Source organism: Rutilus rutilus, assembly GCF_951802725.1.
Source record: "Rutilus rutilus genome assembly, chromosome: 13".
In the NCBI taxonomy this organism is placed as follows: domain Eukaryota; kingdom Metazoa; phylum Chordata; class Actinopteri; order Cypriniformes; family Leuciscidae; genus Rutilus; species Rutilus rutilus.
In genome coordinates, this window is record NC_140218.1 from 33,674,522 (window position 1) to 33,694,522 (window position 20,001).

General features: G+C 40.5%; 1 protein-coding gene across 1 annotated transcript; it reads right to left on the minus strand.

Moving 5' to 3' along the window:
- Positions 1–352: 352 nt before the first annotated feature.
- Positions 353–18,527, minus strand: ndnf (neuron-derived neurotrophic factor). The gene is made up of 4 exons (XM_084427959.1): positions 17,995–18,527; positions 9,431–9,619; positions 7,164–7,288; positions 353–2,527 (listed from the first exon to the last, which is right to left on the minus strand). Exons 2-4 carry the CDS (start codon positions 9,616–9,618, stop codon positions 1,116–1,118), a joined length of 1,725 nt encoding a protein of 574 aa, XP_084284085.1. The 5' UTR covers position 9,619; positions 17,995–18,527; the 3' UTR covers positions 353–1,115.
- Between the last annotated feature and the right edge of the window lie 1,474 nt (positions 18,528–20,001).

Sequence of the window (20,001 nt, forward strand, 5' to 3'; positions counted from 1 at the left end):
ATTCCTGCTTCGTTTTTTACTCTCTGAATTATATATAAAAAATGTATTTTATTTATAAATAAATTTCACTGTATATAGTCTAAAGTATGAAAGAAATGTATGTACAGTTTTAGAATTGACACAACATCATTAAACACAACAATACGCCATCGCATTCACGACTCTCCTATGATTAAAGGCGACACTTCCGGTTTTCTTCCCACCGGAGCCTCGCTTTCGATTTCAAAATAACGGCTGCGTGAAATCAGCGTATACATATATCCTTTACTTCATAGCAGAACATACAACTCATTCATGTGAGTATTTTCCAGCATGTATATAATACTGGCAGAGAAACACAGAACCACTGGGATTACAGATGTCTATATTTAGTGTTTTATGTACATGAATATTGGCAGAGAAAATCTGTACATGTGACAAAGAGATGAGACACATTTACACACACCAGATTCACAAACTGAGATTATACACACAAATTGACAGTGGGGAAACAACGTTGACTTTCATATAGATTTAAAACACATTTTTACCACTAATAATTGTTGTCAATAACAAAAAAAATAACAGTTAAAAAAATAAAACATTAAGAAGTATGAAATAATTTAAAAAAGTCTTCTAAACCATGTTTTAATACAGGGCAGGGGAGCGGAGAGGAGGAGTCATGGAGCTACCTCTGCGATGGCTGGCGTAATGAACCAACAAATAGAACGTAGACATAAGGCAGACAAATGGTGCATGCAGTGGCTAAAAGAGAACTGCAACTCCTCCAAACTCCCATTTCCATGGCATTGAGGATGCAGTACAGGGACTCTTTGCATTGCAACAGCGATGGCACCCCCTGAGAACAAACCTTCAGGTGCCTAAGGTCGACTGAGAGCGCCTGACTCGACTCGACTCGGTAATGTAAACATAAATACAGAGGTTGATATCTCACTCTACAGGCAGTTCAGTAACTGCGACACATGCAGCGTTAGCATTAGCAGTGTGCGCAAGTAGTCAGTCTGCAAAACTCTCCTTAGTAGAATATCACTTCGAGTTAAATAAACTTCTTTTTTCTCATTATATATATAATATATTTACTTCTGTGCAGAGTCTGTGCTTCGGAGTCTCTTTTTTTAACAGTACTTCCTTGTTTTCACCAGTTTACTCTGGTACTTGACTGAGTGCCCGCTGTGTCCCACCACATAAACATCCAGGAGGTAGCTCTTTCCCGCCTCGAGGCCCGTTATGGTCTCTGTGGTGACGGCTTTCTGCAGGTTGGCACTGTGGAAGTACTTGCAAAGCACTTTCTCAGGCTTGCGACGGCTCTCCGGTCCGGCACACTGGTTCTGCTCTCGGCGCCGATGCTCTTCGCCGTAACTTTCTGAAACCTCACGTTTGTAAACACAGTACTTGTTGCGCTCCTGTGTGCCAAGCCAAGCCACGGTGACGGAAGAACAGGTACGCAACTTATCGAAAGCCTTGATACGGGTATCCTCAGGAAGCGCAGGGAAAGGTTGCTTTCCTCCGGCACGTGTGCTAGCCAGTACTTTCAAGGTGGAGGCGCCCTTGCGGGACCCCCGCAGACGGATCAGGTACTTGGCTTTGGGCTTTCCGCGGAGCTGGAACTGACGGACGCCCTCCACATTCTGAGAGAGGACAAGCTTCCCATCACGCCGCACCTGAACTTGCACTGCATCCAGACAGGCATGCACAAAGAGCGTGACGCGCTGGTGAGAGGAGACCGGTGCAAAACGAAGGAATTTGCTGCCTTTCCTCTTAATGAAGACGTCAGTTACTTTCCCATCCTTGAGCTCCACTGTCTTCTGCTTGGCCTCTTCCTTGGTGCGGGCGAAAGTGCCCACGTAGGCAGTACTCATGTTGGTGCCTGTGTTGACGGCGAACACATCAAAGTAAAATTGCGTGTCTGGCTTTAGGTCTGTCACGGTAAAAATATTCTTGTTGCCTATGCAGATTTTCTGTATGTCTGCCACTTTTGGCTTGGGGATATATGTGCGACTCATCTTGTTGCTCAGAGCTCTGTTGGTGGTGAGGGAACGATCTTTATTGAAATCATTCTCAGATGGGATGAAACCAAAATGAGCAAAGTCAAAGGGGCTGAAGTCCCGGCCGGGTTTTGGAGCAATCATGAAGGCATCATCCAAGCTCATCTTGGCCTCTGCTGCACATAAGCTCTTGAAGTTGTGCTCTTTGTTAATAACCACACAGTACTGGATCGGCTGGCCCAGTACGGAGCCAGTAGGAGTGGGCTTCCAGGCTAGTGTGACAGTAGTGCGACCCAGCGCGGTAACATCAACCCTGGGGTCGTAAGGCAGTTCAGGGTATGGCTGGTCTGACTCGGGAGTTGTGGTTGAGTAAATCTTGAAGTTGCTGTCCTTTTCGGTGGAGATGATTTCAATCTGGTACAAGCCTGAAGGGGAGCTGGTAGAGATGAATGACTCAACATCATTTCCTTTGTAGGTAAAGAGTTCGGTTCCCTCATTGGCCGTGACCTGCTGTTTCTGCTGTTCCAGAGGTTCTGGCTCACCTGAGACACAAAAAGACACAAACATTCACAAAATTAGACCTTGGGAAACAAGCACAGAAAATCAAGAAATGGTGGGGAAATTAGTCTCCCTCACAGAACAAACCACAAACATAAAAAACATGGCCCATTTTGTTGGGGTACAAAGGCATGGTGCTATTTGGAGATGCACATTTTGACTTGTTTAAACCACACACAAACACAAGCCACATAAACTATCAAACAAATGGATGTACACACTTAAGCTCTCTCTGAACATCAATCACTGGGACATTTAACGTTAACTGCCACATAATGACGCATTTCCCTCACCACTCCAAATCCTCTCATCTAGTTGTTTACTTTCCACTTCCTCCCCACACCCCAATTATCACCACTGGAAAAAAAGAAGCAGCAATTTCCATCTTAACAGAAACAGCATCGTTTAATGTGTTAATCCAGGTGAGGTCATTGGGAGCTACCTGATGTGACGGACAGTTAGCCACTCGTCTGCTGCCGGCTGTGTTTTGTATCCAAACAACCCTGCACATCAGAGGGTGACTTTCACTTTACTTTCCCCGGGAACTCTAAGCTACACAGAGATGCCTTGTGGCCTCACTGTTCCTTGAGTTCCTTTCCAAGCCCTCTCCGTTCAGCTGGGCGAGAAAACATAATATTATGTTTGTCAACCAGAGAGCTAAATGAACACGAGTTACACTCAAAGACCGGCTCCCAGTGGATGTACTCCGCAAACATGGGAAAAGACTTGTGTAGAAGTGTATATTTACAGTGACTGCTGTACTGTGAAAAAATAAAACGCTTCCACGTCCTTGTTTGCATTTCATTTATAATGTAGTGTATTGCACAGAAGTTGCTCTGTTGTAGCTCAGGAGACTAAACCGAGTTCTCAATTATGTTTTAATGTCAACTTTGTCTCAGATGGATCTCCTGAAATTCCTTAGGGGGAAAAACTGAGACAATTGTTGACATTCATTAAGCATTCATGCAGCTCAAACAGTGAAGCATGCTACTGGCAACGCCAAGGTCATGGGTTCAATTCCCAGTCAATGCAAGGACTGATAGGTATGTATATACTTTGAATGCCATGTCAGTTGCTTTGGATCAAAGGATCTGCCAAATGCGCAAGTCAGTGTTTAGAGATGTAAAATCAATGTGGATAACATTGTTGAGATCTATTCTGAAACCCTCAGGAAAAAAAATAATCTGTGAATCAGGAGACCTAAAGACCAAGGAAAACGCATATAGGTGGTCTCAAAAAGACAGACTGCCATTGTCATGATTTTATTTATTCACTTCAAATATCAATTTCCTTTCTGTTTGATCTAAGTCTTGAAACAAATGAGAGGAAGAGATCTTATTTGAAATGTTCTTTCTTATGGTGTGTGTATGTGTATTTGATTTATTGCAACTGTGAATGAGTGAATGGGTACATGAGTGAGGAAATGAGTCTGAAGGAGGATATCATCAACTGTGACAGATTTGTTTTTCAGGATCTCCCAATCACAGCCAAGTCACGCCATCAGCTAAGCAAGACGATCATTACACGTTGTGTTTTGTAAAATCTAAATCCTTTGCTTAAAACCCAAAGGTACAGCAGTGAATGATGGGTGTCTCTGCATTTCATCAGCCAGGACAACCATACTGGGCCACAGACTGCGATGTAGAGGAAAACCCAGGGCCTGGGAGTCATTACTGCACAAAAAAGTCAGAGATGTTCAGAGAAGCTTATCGTCTCACAGGGAGACCTACTTGTGTCTTTATGCGAGCTCATACACACACGCTTCTGACACGGCGGCTTCTGCCTCGTTTCGGTCCTATACATTAGGTTTCACAGATGCGCTCTAACTGAAACAGTTACGCTGCTCCATGTGTCTGGAATGAAATACAAGGGTGTTTTGTGAAACTTTATTGATTTCTTTTTTAGGATACTGTCCAGATGGAAAAAGAGAGATGTAGAGAGAGAGGGGGGGAAGAGAAGAAACTAGAAAAGTACTAGGAGGGAGAGCAAAAGAGGTGGGAGTACAGCTGAGAGAGAGAGAGAACGAGAGTGCAAGCGAGAATCTTGCTTTGAAGAAATGCGCCGGTCACAACCTTTTTTTTTCTTTTGAGTTGATGGGAACAGTGAGAGGAATCCTACGGCTGTGATTGAAAGCATGTCTAGGTCACATTACACTAAAAAAAAGTTATATTTTATAATAAAGAAAATGAAGCCTAATTTTATGATAATTACAATTTGTTTCATTATTTGCTTAACAAAACGTTTTTGCCTCCTTTTGCCTCCTAAATCGCCGCTAGTTCCTTTGAGGTTTTCCTATCGGGTTTTATGATGGGGGTTTTCAATTTATAAGTAAAATTAAGCCAGTGGAAAACATAACTTGATGATAGTTTAACAGTTTGTTCTACGACATATACAGCACGCACTCACAACCCAAACTGTCTTATCTAGTTACTTATTAAAAATGTACATTTGCAAAAATAAACATAACTGCTTGAAAATTCACGTTTTCTCTAAGGGTGTGCGTGATTTTTGTTAGTATAGTCAAGTTATGTTTACCACAGCCTTTATTTTACACATAAATAAATAAATAAATAAAAAACATTATAAAGCCCCAAAGGAAAATCTTGAAGGAATCAGTGGCAAATTAGTCCTCCGGGTTTTGACGTCATCCCTGCATGTGCTTACTCATGGTGAGAACAAAGCAAAAACGTTATAGGTCATGAATATAGAGATAGGGATAGCTGCAGGTTCGGAGTATTGGGAATGCCGAAGGTAGGGGAAACTAACCCCTTACCCTAACCCCACACCTTACCCTAACCCACACCTTACCCTAACCACACCTTACCCTACCCCACACCTTACCCTAACCCACACCTTACCCTACCCCACACCTTACCCTACCTCACACCTTACCCTACCCCACACCTTACCCTACCCCACACCTTACCCTACCCCACACCTTACCCTAACCCACACCTTACCCTACCTCACACCTTACCCTACCTCACACCTTACCCTAACCCACACCTAACCCTAACCTCACACCTTACCCTACCCCACACCTTACCCTAATCCACACTTTACCCTACCCCACACTTTAGCCTACCCCACACCTTACCCTAACCCACACCTTAACAGGGAGTTTTCGAGACCACTTCAGAAGACCTTTCGGCATGCCTATTACTCCGACCTGCAGATACCCACACTTATATAGACTTAATTTTCTTTAAGTAAATATTATATTGTTTATATAGTTTGGTCATGAAACTCCAGAGTGCGCAGCCTGACAGGTCCTTTACATGCAATCTTCAAGCAATCACATCATTACCACATTGCACAAGCTGATTGGCCTCTGCTGATCCTGCAGCCAATGAGATCGCTTTCTCAATATTTAAATAGTCTGGGTCATTGTTTGCTGTAGGCTAGTCCTGCTATCAGACTTCCTTTGCACCCCTCCACCTCCCCAGCTCCACCTGCCTAGATCTGCTACAGGATTTATGTCTGTCTATTTACAGTATGCAGCAGAAGCATATCTTACATGCATCTATTAGCAGTAGAATTATTGTTTTTTTGTCTTTTCATTTTGGGGTCACCTGGACGTTCTTGTGAGATTCTCCCCTATATTCCCCAATACAAGATTTTTCTCTTTTTCATTCTTGCTCTCTAGTGAGTCGGCAGACATCAGATGCAGTCCATTAGCACAGCAGGTGCGGTCACACAGGGCCCAAATTCACACGTGCTTACCAACACACATTGATGCAGAAGAGTACACTAACAGGACTAATGATTGACCACGCTGGAAAACACTGACCCACACTGGACACGCTCCACAGTACTTCACAGAAAACACATATTTACCTGAAGCCGTGCTGCTTTGCTATTTCTGTAGAAAACTTTCCAAGGGGGCATCTATAGGACACTCATTTTGACTTTTTTTTTTTTTTTTTTTGGTTAAATCTGAAAACTTGCAAACACTAATACCCTGTTGCAAAACGTAGCGAGCTGCCTTGCTGTCTATTCCCTACATAGGAAGCATCTTAACTGAAATGTAACCTCATATTACATATAGTGCTCCTCAAACGAGGCATACAGGAGACTCAACTCAACTTTTTTTGAGTATATTTTAGACATTTCCCTTCTCTTCATCTTTTGTCACAGTGCATTGTGGGATGCCTTTCTCTGTAAAGGCTAGAATTAGAATTTTTAGGACTAGCCTTAACACTGGGAGATTAAAAAGCTGCCTATGGAAGTTGCGCACTAGGTTTCGGGACAGAGCCAGGATATTTCCTATCAATGCACTTAGTAGTTCTTATTTTACAGGTTTTTTTTTTTTTTTAATCCTTTCAGTTTATCTTATATATATTAGTTGAAAGGAATTCCTAATGCTCAACGATTGAAATGATTCCTAATTTAGGAATGACTTCTTTCCTAATCAGGTTCAATCCTATGGAGATAAATGGAAGGAGATACCACTGCCTATACTTTAATCCTTAAGCTGTATTGAATGGCTATGGGAGACGCTCTCTTGTTCCACGGATCTAAGGCCAGTTTTTCTAATAATAGTTTAGAACGTTTACATGGAAAACAAGTCTTAAATTACTGCAGAGTTGCGACATCGATTGGGAGATTTAATTCGGATACCTGATCCTTCCCCACTGCGGTCCTCTGGGAGCTCCTGCAACGTCAATCTCCACTCAAGAGGAGCATCGCAAGGTGTCACCGTCACCAGCAGAGGAGTGTTGTCTTCCTCCACCACAAAATAATACCTGCAAAAGCGAGGGAAGTTAGCATGCACTCCAAAAAGGACAACAAACATAGGAATTATGCAGGAAATCAAACATGACTCATTGTATGTTGTAGCAGATGTGCTCTTTGTTTGGACTGAACCGGTTTTGATGATCGTGTGAAAACCAGCCATCTGTATGCATTTATATTTTCAGGTTTTAGGTGCACTTTTAGCATAAAATGACACAAAAAGGCATACAACAATACTTTCTATATCAGAGCTTGAAAAAAAAAAACACAACTCCCTAAGTATAAGACTTCCATTTCAGCAAGGTTATTCATAATGGTGTTGCTGATTTAGCCCGTCTGATTGCAGTTATGTTTAGTCTTTAAAAGTACTTGAGATATATTAAAACCCGTCCCAAGACACAACGTACTGAAATTAGAACTAGCTGGCCTTTCAGAGACCGCTACCGAATTAGGACCATATTCCCCAAACACAACGTTGCTACTCTGGCTTTGCTGTCTCAACACATTTCCACTGTCTTTGTTAGCGTTTTTAGCACTGTGTTGCCACTGAATTAGTGTGCTTTTGACAATGCATTGCACATGGGAGATGTCTTATAAAAAGCACACCAAACACAGCTAGTGTATTTCAGCTGTTAACTATTTATAATGCCATTTTCAGAGTGCCTGAACTGTATCATGCAATTATTATAAACATTTCAATTAAAATGAGTTCCATGACCACATTATACTGTATTACGAACGGTATCCATTTCACTTTTATGGCTGTTCATAACAATATTACGTTTTGGTGAATTGGTACGAATTTGTATGATTATTATGCATTGATTTTCATTCGATCTGCTTTCGCTTCGATGATGTTTACATTTAAGGCGTGGACCAACATATGTTTCCATACAAGTCACATCGTACGAATTGAAATAGTTAAATTTTCTCATTATTGGGTTGGTCCATTCATAGGAAATCAAAACTTTTAAACTGTAATATAACATTAAAGCAATCTTAACATTCGTTCAGACCCTCTGTGAGCAGAAACACCTTACAACTCCATGTTCTGCAAAATAATTATGACAGATGTATGGTAGACTTCACTGTAATCAGCTATATTTGAGAACACTGCAGTTCATTAGCAGGACACGACATTGACAGAATCACTGGCATGGACATCAAATGGAAAACTGGGAGATTCGTTATTACTATAAAGTGTTTTTAAATTGCGAATAGCTCAGCATATGACCATCTGTGGTATGTACGTTCTGATTAATTCATCCAGGATACTCAGCAGAAATAACCCTGTAGCCTTTTGCTAAGACCTCGCATGTGGTACAGTTTGATAGACGTGGTGAACATAGTTGATATTCTTCCATTTGAGTCCACCTGCTACTCAAAACACACACACACACACACACACACACACACACACACACACACACACACACACACACACACACACAGCATCTTTCCAGCATCTTATTCATAATGCATGTCTTGCCCTCATCTAATGCACTTTGGCTATAATAGATTCCATATTTCTTCTTCCCACACATAAAGACATATCCACAAATGCACACGATCATACAAAACCCTTCTGTCCAAGGATGTTCAAACATAAAAATGTGGGTTAAATTATTTTAATAGTTAAACTATATTTTTAAATAGCCTATATAATATATATATATCATTTTTTATATATATTTTTTTTAAATATATATATATATTTTAATATAGTTTACAGTCATGAAACTCTAGAGGACCCAGGCTGTTCGGTCCTTTACGTGCAATATGCAAGCATTCACATCATTACAGCATGGCACAAGCTGATTGGCCTCTGCTATTCCTGCAGCCAATAATATTTCTCGCTTAACATTTACATAGTCTGGTTCATTGTTTGCAGTATCAGATTAACCCCTCCACCTCCCCAGCTCCACCTGCCTAGATCTGCTACAGGATCAATGTATGTCTATTTATGCAGCAGCAGCAGATCTTACATGCTCACAGCAGCGTGTTTATGTATCTATTAGCAGTCCAAGTTAAGGGTTATGATTGTGTTAATTTATCATCATTTAGTAATTATACTTTATTTTATGGAATTGCGAATTGCTAAGTGAAAGTGGGTGTGTGTATGTCTGTTTCATATGTGTGATGTATGATCCCACCTTTTCGGTGTATCCCTGAACAGGTATCCGCTGATCTCGGCCCCATCTGGCATGACGGAAGAGTCATGAAACAGAGCTTTATCCCTGATCTGCATCTGAAAGAGGCCTTCATCACGCGTGGGCAGTTTCTGTCCCATCACCCCCAAGACCAGCAACACCAAACCATAACATCCACACATCCACGCCATCCTAAAGAGAGAGAGAGAGAGGGGCATTGACAGAGATTGAACAAGAGAATGGGATTTCATGACCAGTTTTCTTTCCTTTCTTTACACCAAGAAGGATAATTGTAAGAAAAATTATATCACGTGTCCACAGTCCACACCAATGCTTGATAATGTTCTGCTTATAATAAGTGCACTCTGCAGAGTGGAGTCTGATTTACTGTCAACTCAGTCAACAATATTTGTATCGTTCATTGGCTGTGAAAAAAAATTAAAAATCATTCTGCAAGTGATTTCAACAATATTGAACGATCTCGTAACAGCTTTGGTGTGACTTCACCATTCTCATAGAATTAAAACAAGTGTTAAAACTTCATAATTATTGAAGTGGTGTGAATGTTACATCACATTGGCCTCCAGGTACATCACAGCCACTTAACATGATTTGATATTTGGGGCGGGGCATACTAGAGATCATCTGATTGGACAAAAATCTGTGTAGTGCAGGATGAGTCATCAACATTTTTGCTCTGTTTTTTAAAAGATAACAACAAAGATTCTGTAATCTGCAGAAAATGCACTAATCATATAGATGACTGCAAAGCTGACACACAGGAACTAAAAATCACTTAAACACACATTGTAGTCTGTCAAATCTATACAGTGTATCTGAGATTATGGACAGTTTAACCATCGGTTGCAGTCAACGGCTATTTAAAAACTCTAATGGAGGACATTATTAAATCATTTTAAGATGTTTTTCTTCTAAAAGAACATCAAATTCTTCTTAGCATTTAGTTAAATGACTGGATATAGCACCATCACACTACAAGAAGCGAATCAAACTACAGCCCGATTTGGGATGAAGAATTCAAATTAATGTCTTTACTGACCAACTTTGAAGTTCTGGTGCTTTTGTAACCCACAGCTGAGTAAAAGACGGGTATGCAGTGGTTGATACTGCACGCAAACAACATTCAAACAACTCATGAGAACATCCAGGCACTCAGAGACACTCACAGACGCTTACATCTGCTGTGTGTGTGCGAATAAATACACACACACACACACACGTTCCCTCACTAATCACTGTTTGAATGCCAGTGTCCGAGCTCACAGTACAACATATCCATGTCTGGTTGGTGTTAAACACCTGCTTATAACTATTCGCAGATTCTCTTTCTCAGCGCTCTGCTGCATCTGTCCTGTGCATTGTTCATTTTTAAGTGACATTACAGCATGATTTTATTTTAATTTACACTTTACAAGACTTTAGAAGATATATTAAACTATATGCATCAATTTTGTTTTTGAAAGGTCTCTTCTTTGCTCACCCAGGCTGAATTTATTTGTTCAAAAATAAAGTTATACAGTAATATTATGAAATAGTATTACAGTTTAAAATAACAGTTTTCTATTGTAATGTATGTTAAAATGTCATTTATTCCTGTGATCAAAGCTGAATTTTCAGCATCATTACTCCAGTCTTCAGTGTCACATGATCCTCCAGAAATCATTCTAATATGATGATTTGATGATCAAGAAACATTTCTGATTATTATCAATGTGCTGCTTCATATTTGTGTGGGAACAGTGATTTTTCAGAGTTCTTTGATGAATAGAAAGTTCAGAAGAACAGCATTTATTTGAAATAAAAATCTTTTTTGTAACATTAAAAACATATTGTCTGTCACTTTTTATCAATGTAATGCATCCTTGCTGAATACAAGTATTAATTTCTGGAAAACGTGGAGTATACATCAGTAATAAGAATAGCTCAGACTCAAGTAGTCCTTAACTAGGCTGTGCCTAACTGGGTTTCGTTGTGCTGGGGTGGGTAGAGCCGCACAAATCTGGGCTACACAGTCAGAAATAGGGGTACAGTAGGAGTCCATTCCTGTCTCCCAAGGTACAATCTACACTAACGTACCCCATAGGGCTTATTATTGGATCTCAAGGTACATATATGTACCTTTTTGAGGGTCAAAAAGCATTAAAAGGTTAAATTAAATTTCCTTTAAAGGTTAAGGTACAATATTGTATCCTTGAGGGTACAGCCCCAGTGACAAGCCATTGTACCCCTAAAGGTACAATTATGTACTTTATTTTCTGAGCGTGTAACTGGAATAAGTTTCTGCATGCTGTGCTGGGGTGAGTTAGGAAGAGCTGAACTTGGTTCAACTGTGATTGGCTGAGTCTGGCTATGTTGGGCTTCTACAGTCTAGGCTGGATTTGGCTTTGCCCGGATCACATGATATCCTCTTTCTATTGATTTGGTGCCATTGATTGGAGCTGAAGGCAAAGGCCAATCACCCCTGATATAATCAGGCTAATGATGGCAGATTAGAGTGATACTCCACTGTCATTAACAGCAAGCGAGTGCTTGTCCTCTTAATGACCTCTCCAGGAATCCCTCCCCTCCTGCTGCCTTTATTCCCGCTTTTCTTGACCTCTTTCACTCCCTCTTTATGTGCCAGTCTCAGATAGTACTGTCTTTCTCTTCCACCACTTTCATCCATTGTTTTTTTCTTTACGTGCCTTCCGCTTTGCCTTTTCTTTTAAAGTTGCACGTTCGCACTCCCCCCCCTCGTTTACACTTGGGCTTTTCAATGTGGTCAATCACAAAATCTACTTAACTGCATTTGCACACAAAGCACTGCTTTTATCATGCATTACATTTCCTCTTTTCTATCTCTCACAATAAGAGTACTGCTTTCTCTTGGGCTGTGATTGTGTAATAGGATATTCTCACACAGAAAAGAGATGCTCTCTCTTAAAGGCTCATCTAAATATTTATATGGGGATTATGCTGGATAATTTATAAGTCTCTTTTGGGACGCTTTTGGTGTCTGACATTTTGGTTCATTTGGCTGTGGTAAAACTGTGGTGCGCACCAGTGGTGGCCTGGGTTACTTTGGAGTATGTGAAATTCGGTATGTTTCGTAACTGGTATTAAGGTAATTCATCTTAACTCACAGTTATGAACTGCTATTAATGATACACAAGATTATCTTCTACTCCACATCACTGATCTAACATAACATCTATTCGTAGAAATCCAGTTCAGGCTTGCAGAAAATAAGTATGTGTTCATTGAAGAGCTTTGGAATGATTTAGGAAAACAAATTAGCTAAAAGTGTAAATGGTCATTGTCTGGAACTGGAAAGCTCTTGTATGATACCGGACATCATGATATTTGGGTAGGAATCGTAATGTTAGATCTCTTTGGATGTGGATGTAGAACATTGCCTTGAACTCCAGTCTCTAGCCAAGAGAAGAAAGCAAAGAAACACAGGAACATGGATTTCCGATTTGCCAGGTTTGGATGCAGTTGTGTTTCCCAGAGCAGAAAGGGTTTTCTTTCTAAAATAAAACTTCAAAACAAAGCCCCATCTGGAACAAATAAAAGCTAATGTTTAACTACAGCTGAGTAGAATGTCTGATCGTAATTTGGGGGAAGATAATTTGAAGGCAGAGTCAGCCGCAATCGTGTCAACTTTGTTTTGCTGCTTTTTTTTTTTTTCCTACATTCATTTGTTTTTACCAAACTTTTTTTTTGTGACAGGAACGGGTTTCTTTGGGTCCTGGATCGCTTATGGACCGTGTACAAATCTTAGATGTGTGATGAATTGGACCTTGAAGTGGTTTCGGGAGAGAGTGTGTTGTGGGAAGGTCGTAGAGTCAAGTTCATAATGTTAAACAGCTTAAACCCTTTGAACAGAACGAGCTGTAATGTTTGAATTATCATCCTAGAATGCTCCTAATCACTTCACATGCAAGTAAAAGACAACAAATTTAAATGTAATGGTGCTATTTAAACAGTTTACTCTTTAACTTTGAGTAATTTACCTCATTTTAACTTCGCTGATTATCGTTCTATGATCTAAAGAGTCATTAAAGATAATTCTGCAGTACAAATGCATTATAAGAGTCTTGTGTCAGGTGTTTCAGAAACATCTGGCTGCATTCCACTCTGGATAACACAATTTCCTTTCGTTTCAATTCTTCTAATTATCTCTCTGGAGACAGAAATGTCATTCTCCTCAAAATATGTGTATCCAAATCAGATAAAATGACCATTCATCAAGAGGCTTTATGCAACAACAGCAACAGTCTGACAGATTGATCAACAATTAGGAGCAGATAATTCTATCAGCCTGTTGTTAAATGGTTCAATCAATCAGATAATAGACTGATTAATTGCCACAGGAAGTGTTAACATGCAATTCACTGAGGTAAGACAGGCTCAGCCGGGGTAACAACACACACACAAGCACACACAGATGAGTAGCACATGTACTATGCATGAAAAGCAGCGCTACTGACAGGGTGAAAACACACATCGCACCAGCGCAGCTTCCACCTGTCAATCAAACTGCGACGGTCCAGGCCACAAACAGCGGAGAGCCATCATTATCGCACTAACCTGTGTGGGGCTGTCACTTCTTTCTCACTTTCTCACTTTTTAAACATGCATGACTGCAGGTTTACACACACACATACATGCTGCTTACATACAGCCTCTCCACCCTATAGTGTTACATATGTGAACTTTCTCCACCATCGCCTTCATTTCCACCGAGATAAGGGAAACATTTCAGATTCTGTTTCAACAGAGGCACGACACCCTGAAACTGGAGAATGGGTGAGTTTCCCTCAGCTTCTGTCAGCGCTTCCCGAAACCTCTGAACAGACATTTACTGTGAGTTGCGTCCCTTGGGCTCCTCGTGGAGTTGGAAAGCTAAAGAAGGGGGGAAAGAAACCAACCTCAACAGCAGGAAACAATGGGGACAATGTTGGATTTTGTAGGGCAGTTTTGTTCTGACAACCATCTATTCTAACAATCCCGGCATCCTGCTGCACTAATAAGAATTATTATGGCTCACTCATATATGATATTCACAAACCCGACTCAAAACCACATTCAATACAATTCGCCACGTATACCCTTATATAGGGCACTATTTGTAGTGGTGTCCGAAACCATAGTGCAGTGTTTCCTAACCCTATTGCTGGAGGCACACCCTTATCTGACCCATCCATTTCAGGTCTCGGAGTCTTTTCTAATGAGCTGATGAGTTGTTTCAGGTGAGTTTGATTAGGAAGAGTCAGTGAAAATGTGCACTATTGGTGTGCCTCCAGGAACAGGGTTGGGAAACACTGCCCTAGTCGACATTATTGACTGCGCTCATTTGGCCCCAAAAAATACAATGGATGTACTCATCAGCAAGCCACTAGAAAACTGCAAGAGTCCCACCGAATGAATTCCTGTGTCTCGCCAGAAGATCGCGTCCACAGCACTTCCGGTGCACTCAGTGTCCGAATACACTCACATTCACTCGTTCAGTGGACTATTTTAGAGGAGCAATGTAGGGCAGTGGTTTTCAGTCCTGGGAACTATTCTGTATGTCTCTCTTATTTGTCTCACCTGATTCAGATCTTCAGAGCTCCATGAACTGAGTGTGTCAGATAAGAGAGACATACAAAATGTGCAAAGCAGTGGGTCCCCAGGACCAGGACTGTAAAACCACTAATATAGGGAATAGTGAATGAGGGTATGGGGGTGATTTCAGAGACACCCACAGCCAAGTGTGTTGGGGCAGGTTGGATCTAAACCCTGCAAAACATTAGCCCTTCAGGAGTAGGATTTGACAAACACAGCACTGTCAGCTGTGTCTCAATTCCCTAATTTAGTGGTATTTGGTTTGTATTGATAAGTGAATGACTGTGCAAGTGAACAGCCACTATGTTTTTCTCACCTTAAATAGTATGATTTAGAAATGAGACTTTAAAGCTGAGGTGTACTTCGACTGTATCTTTACGCCAATCCTGAGCTGCGCTGGTGCTCTCGGACAGCCAAATGGCACAATGACTAATTGTTAGAGGCCGGTTTTGAGAGCTGAGGTCCAGCACTCCACAGTGGACACTTGGCTGTCCGCTGCTTGTTTACTTTGGCAAGGGCCCAGGACAGCGTTTGTTGAGTAAAATCTTTGAAGATATGCGTGCGTTTGAGGAACATTTGAGAGTGTCTGAACGTGACTACACACAGAGAAGCCGTGGAGTGTAATGTCTCTAAGTGACTGTGGGATCACATTAATAAAGTCAAAGCCACTCGGGAGTGTCCAGACTGGGATGTCCCACTCAAATTATCCTCACATTAGTTCTTATCTGAGGAGTCCCAATTAGCACAGCGTTCGGGAATGTTCATCGGCAGCTGAGGGTGTAGGGGCCACTTTCTCCAAGAGCCACACAAACACACCATTGAATGGGAAGGCCCCTGACTGATGCTCACTTCATAGCTGTCTTTGTAAGATGAAGTTGAGATCTCATAGATATTCACAGACTCAAGGGACAATTTGTCCTTCTCACTCCACCCATACGAGCATATTGAAGGAAGTGCACAAACAGGCATGCTGGGAAATAAAGAAGCCACTGCCGTTTATTCATCATCTACCTACCGAGAACGAAAATAATCTTGTGTGAGCAGCGTTGTTTGCGTGTTTCGCTGACGGGACGCACTGAATGAACCATCTCAAACTGAATTTGAGCTCAGAAGCTTTAGGAACAAACAGATATGGAAATGAAAGACCAGGGGGTCAGAAAAAGTTCGAAAAGCTGCGATTAAATCCCTGGTTCTCCTCAACAGGACATGACACACAGTCACGTGAGACCCCACAAAGACCAGCGTGAGGACGACTGTATCTCCGCATCGGACTGTCACTCCGTCGGACACACAAATGGCTATTGCAACAGTGGCGGAATTCTTTCACGGCCAGAGTTTTCATATGCAAATAAGGGTTTAGATACGCTATGCAACACAGACCTTCCCGTTCTTAGACTTTTGTTCCTGTTTCATTCTTTCCGAGAGAGGATGGGAGGCAGTGCAGCTTGGCCTCGCCACTAAATACAGTTATTCAAATTCCCTCATTCTGAGTCTGCCTTTCATTACGTCTCCCAGCCCAGAGAAAAGTATCACTCTCACCAGGAACCACATCAGGTAGCCAGCAATCCACTTCATAGTTGTTTGTGTCTGATAGGAGACTAATCCTTGAAATCCCATCGGAGAGAGATTAAAAAATCCACACAGTTTACTATTCAAATTCAAAAAGAAAAGGATGCAAATGGGACCGAAATTTCACTGCGTGCCGCAGATGGGAAGCTGATGTGAAATTTAAATGTCATACCTTCTCATCTTTAAAGAGATTTTTTTATTCTTATACAACAATTATTTATGCAGTTTTTATAGGCTTACATTAATACACACAGATCATTTGCGCTTTTAAAATGAATTTGATACACTGCAGGACCATTTAATAAACTGCAAAACAGCTCAAATGTGATTCAAATGGTGCAAAACTTAATTATGATGTAATTTGTGAGATTTTGATTTATGTTGTCAGGCTGTCAGCTCTGCATGCATGCCAACTTGAACATTTAAAATAAATATTCCTGAGGTGTATTTAATTGCATGCAACAGATTGTCTCCTGAACAATGTACATTGTGGATTTTGGGGAAGAAAATGTATAGACTAGACCTCTTGAAACTTAAATTTAGCACTCCAGTCTAAAACATTCACTTTCTCTTATTCATTCATAAACTGTAAACCTAACCCACAACATTGATACTGAAAAATAAACTTGATGTAATTGTGAACTACTGATCTTCTCATTATTTAAACCAAAAATAAATGCAGACTTATGTAATAAGTTGTTCCTGTCAAACCATTAGTCTGAACAGAAAAGCACAGTTCATTCGTGCATCAGCAGTGCAGATATGAGCCAAAATCTCGCATCTTGCAGGTGTTTTTATGCGTTAAGGTTTGGGTAAGTTCCTAACAAGCTGATATTAAAAGAAAAACTCCCTATGTGCCTTCCCTTCGGCGGAGACAGGAGCATTTAACACTATGAAAGACTGAATAACAGACGCACAATTGAGAGGGCGAGGACGAGTTGTGATGAATTGCGTCTGGCGGATGGGAGCGCATGGGAACTGCGTCTCCAACACAATGTCCAAAAACTCCCATCCCGAAGAGCACCTCTGATATCCAGACGAACATTAAAAGAGCCTGCGAGCTGGGGCTTGATGCAGAGGTGTTTGAAATCGTTCACTTCCAGGAGTTCGCAGACCGCAAAAGCCCCGTCGCTCTTGTTCTGGCAGAAGGTTCAAAGAGCGCGGGGAGTCCCGCTCCGTTTCCCCGTGACTGCACAAGTGTTTCAACTCTTTCATGAGGCTTGGAAGCATTTGGGAAATGCAAAGGCAGGTAGACTACATCTGAGCAATTTCTCAAAACAGTGCAATTGATCCTTAGGGATTTTAAACGCATCTTCTCCTTGCTATGCACGAGAATCTAAACCCTAAACAGTCAAGAAAACATCTCAATTTTATGTGAAGTTCCTTACCTTGTTCTTTTGGGTAAAATCACTCCAGAGCGTATCAAGTGTCTTGATAGCAAGGCTGTTTCTGATGTCTTCCAGCAGCGCAAACTTGTGTGAGATGGAAACACGAGGAGTTTTTGGGAGAAAGTGTGGTAAAGTTGTCCCTGCTAGATTCCTGCAGTCGGATCTCGCGCGGAGTTTCTCTCGTCCCAAAGTTAGTCTCTTGTCCTGGTGGGTATCCTGAGTTGTTCTCCTGCTGTTCTCCTCTGTAGAGACTGGGAGTGAAGTGAGAGTCGGACTGCTGTGAAGTGTCTCTCTCTGAAGACCAGCCCACTCATCTGACACAGCGCACAAACACACTGTCCTACACGAGTCAACAGTCAACAAACTTCAGTGGCGTGCGTTGCCAAAGCCTGGAGTTAGAAATCCCGAAATATAGGAATACCTTTTTTTTTTTTTTTTACCATTTAAATCAACTTTTAAGAAAATCAAAGCTAAACATAAAGTACAAAACTGAGAATGCAAAATAACTTTGTACTGTAAAAAATAGCTTTATATTTATAAATCATAAATGCAGTTGTAAATCCTGATTATATAACACTGCATAATACAGTTAGAATTTAAAAAAAGCTATGATCTAAATCATAAAGATTTAAGTTTATATTCAAATATATAGTGATATCTATAATAAATAATATATAGATGCAACTCTGAATATACAATTTTATAGTTTAGGGTCCAATTCTCACTATTAGTTACTTATTAGCATGCATATTAATAGGATATTGTCTGTTTATTATATTAATGTCTTATTATGCATGGCCATATTCTACATCCCTTAATCCTATCCAATAGGCTACCTAAACTTAACAACTACCCTACTAACTATTAATAAGCAGTAATTAGGAGTTTATTTAGGCAACGCTCGTAATAGTTAGTTTATAGTGAGAATTGAACCCTAATCTAAAGTGTGACCATAATTTAAATCCCAAAAGATATCTGTATATAAAGCTATAAATCCTAAAATATAGTCTAACTGTAAATATATACATACAAATAACTCTGAAATATTTATAAATCCTAAAATATTTTTATTTGTAAATCTGAATATAGTTTATTTACAGGTGAACATCTGAATATATTTATGAACACACTGAATGCATGACTTTACAGAACTAAAAAAATTTTAAAAATTAAAACTAGTTTAAAAATGAGGATTGACTTTTGAAAGCATGCTGTAATTTGGTAAAGCTTCCTGACGATAAGCTAACAATGGTACTGTATACTGCAGCCTGTGCAGAAAAAGTTGCAAAATATAGCATAACAAAATTGTCGTGATTTAGGCATTATGTATCAAATCCTATGAGCTGCCTTACAGCATTTCTGGACGTCAAATCTCTGGTCAAAGTACTAAAGGAACGTGAAAAAAAATATGATCATAATTTAAACCAGTCCTAATGTCATCAAATATAAGAATCTTCAAACTTCAATAATCAAACTTTATTTCGATAGTCCACTTTTGACATTCTACTAGGTAACGTTGCAACTACATGCCAACTAACTCTCATTAGAGTATTAGTAGGTTTAGGGTTCAGGTTAGTGGAATAAGTTGACATGTACGTAACTCATAGTCAGTAGAAGGTCTGTTGAGGACAGACAGTCTATTGATACTCTAATGACTGAGAGTTGACATGGAGTTACAGAGTGGACCATCAAAATTGTTTCTCTGAAATTCAGTAATTCTCATATAAGCACTTTAAGATTGCGTCCAAACATTTAAAAGCACTCATGCGGCTCAAAAATGCTGTGCACAATAGGTAACTCACTAAACTGAGTCAGGTTTGATGTGTTATTCTTTCTGCAGACACACGTGATAGTTTAGGGCATCTGTCTCTCATCCCGCAGGTAGACACACAACTCCTGAAGACTTCATCAAAAGAGCCGTGTCACGCTGAAAAAAAGTCCCACGATGCTTCCCGATCTTCTTTTTGTGCTCGCAGTATTTGCATACTTGAATAGCTTGTGATTACC

Coding starts and splice junctions, on each gene's coding strand:
- ndnf (XM_084427959.1), bottom strand. CDS start 9,618: ATGGCGTGGATGTGTGGATGTTATGGTTTGGTGTTGCTGGTCTTGGGG. Junction 7,289..9,430: donor TTCAGGGATACACCGAAAAG/GTGGGATCATAC, acceptor TCGCTTTTGCAG/GTATTATTTTGTGGTGGAGG. Junction 2,528..7,163: donor CCGCAGTGGGGAAGGATCAG/GTATCCGAATTA, acceptor TTTGTGTCTCAG/GTGAGCCAGAACCTCTGGAA.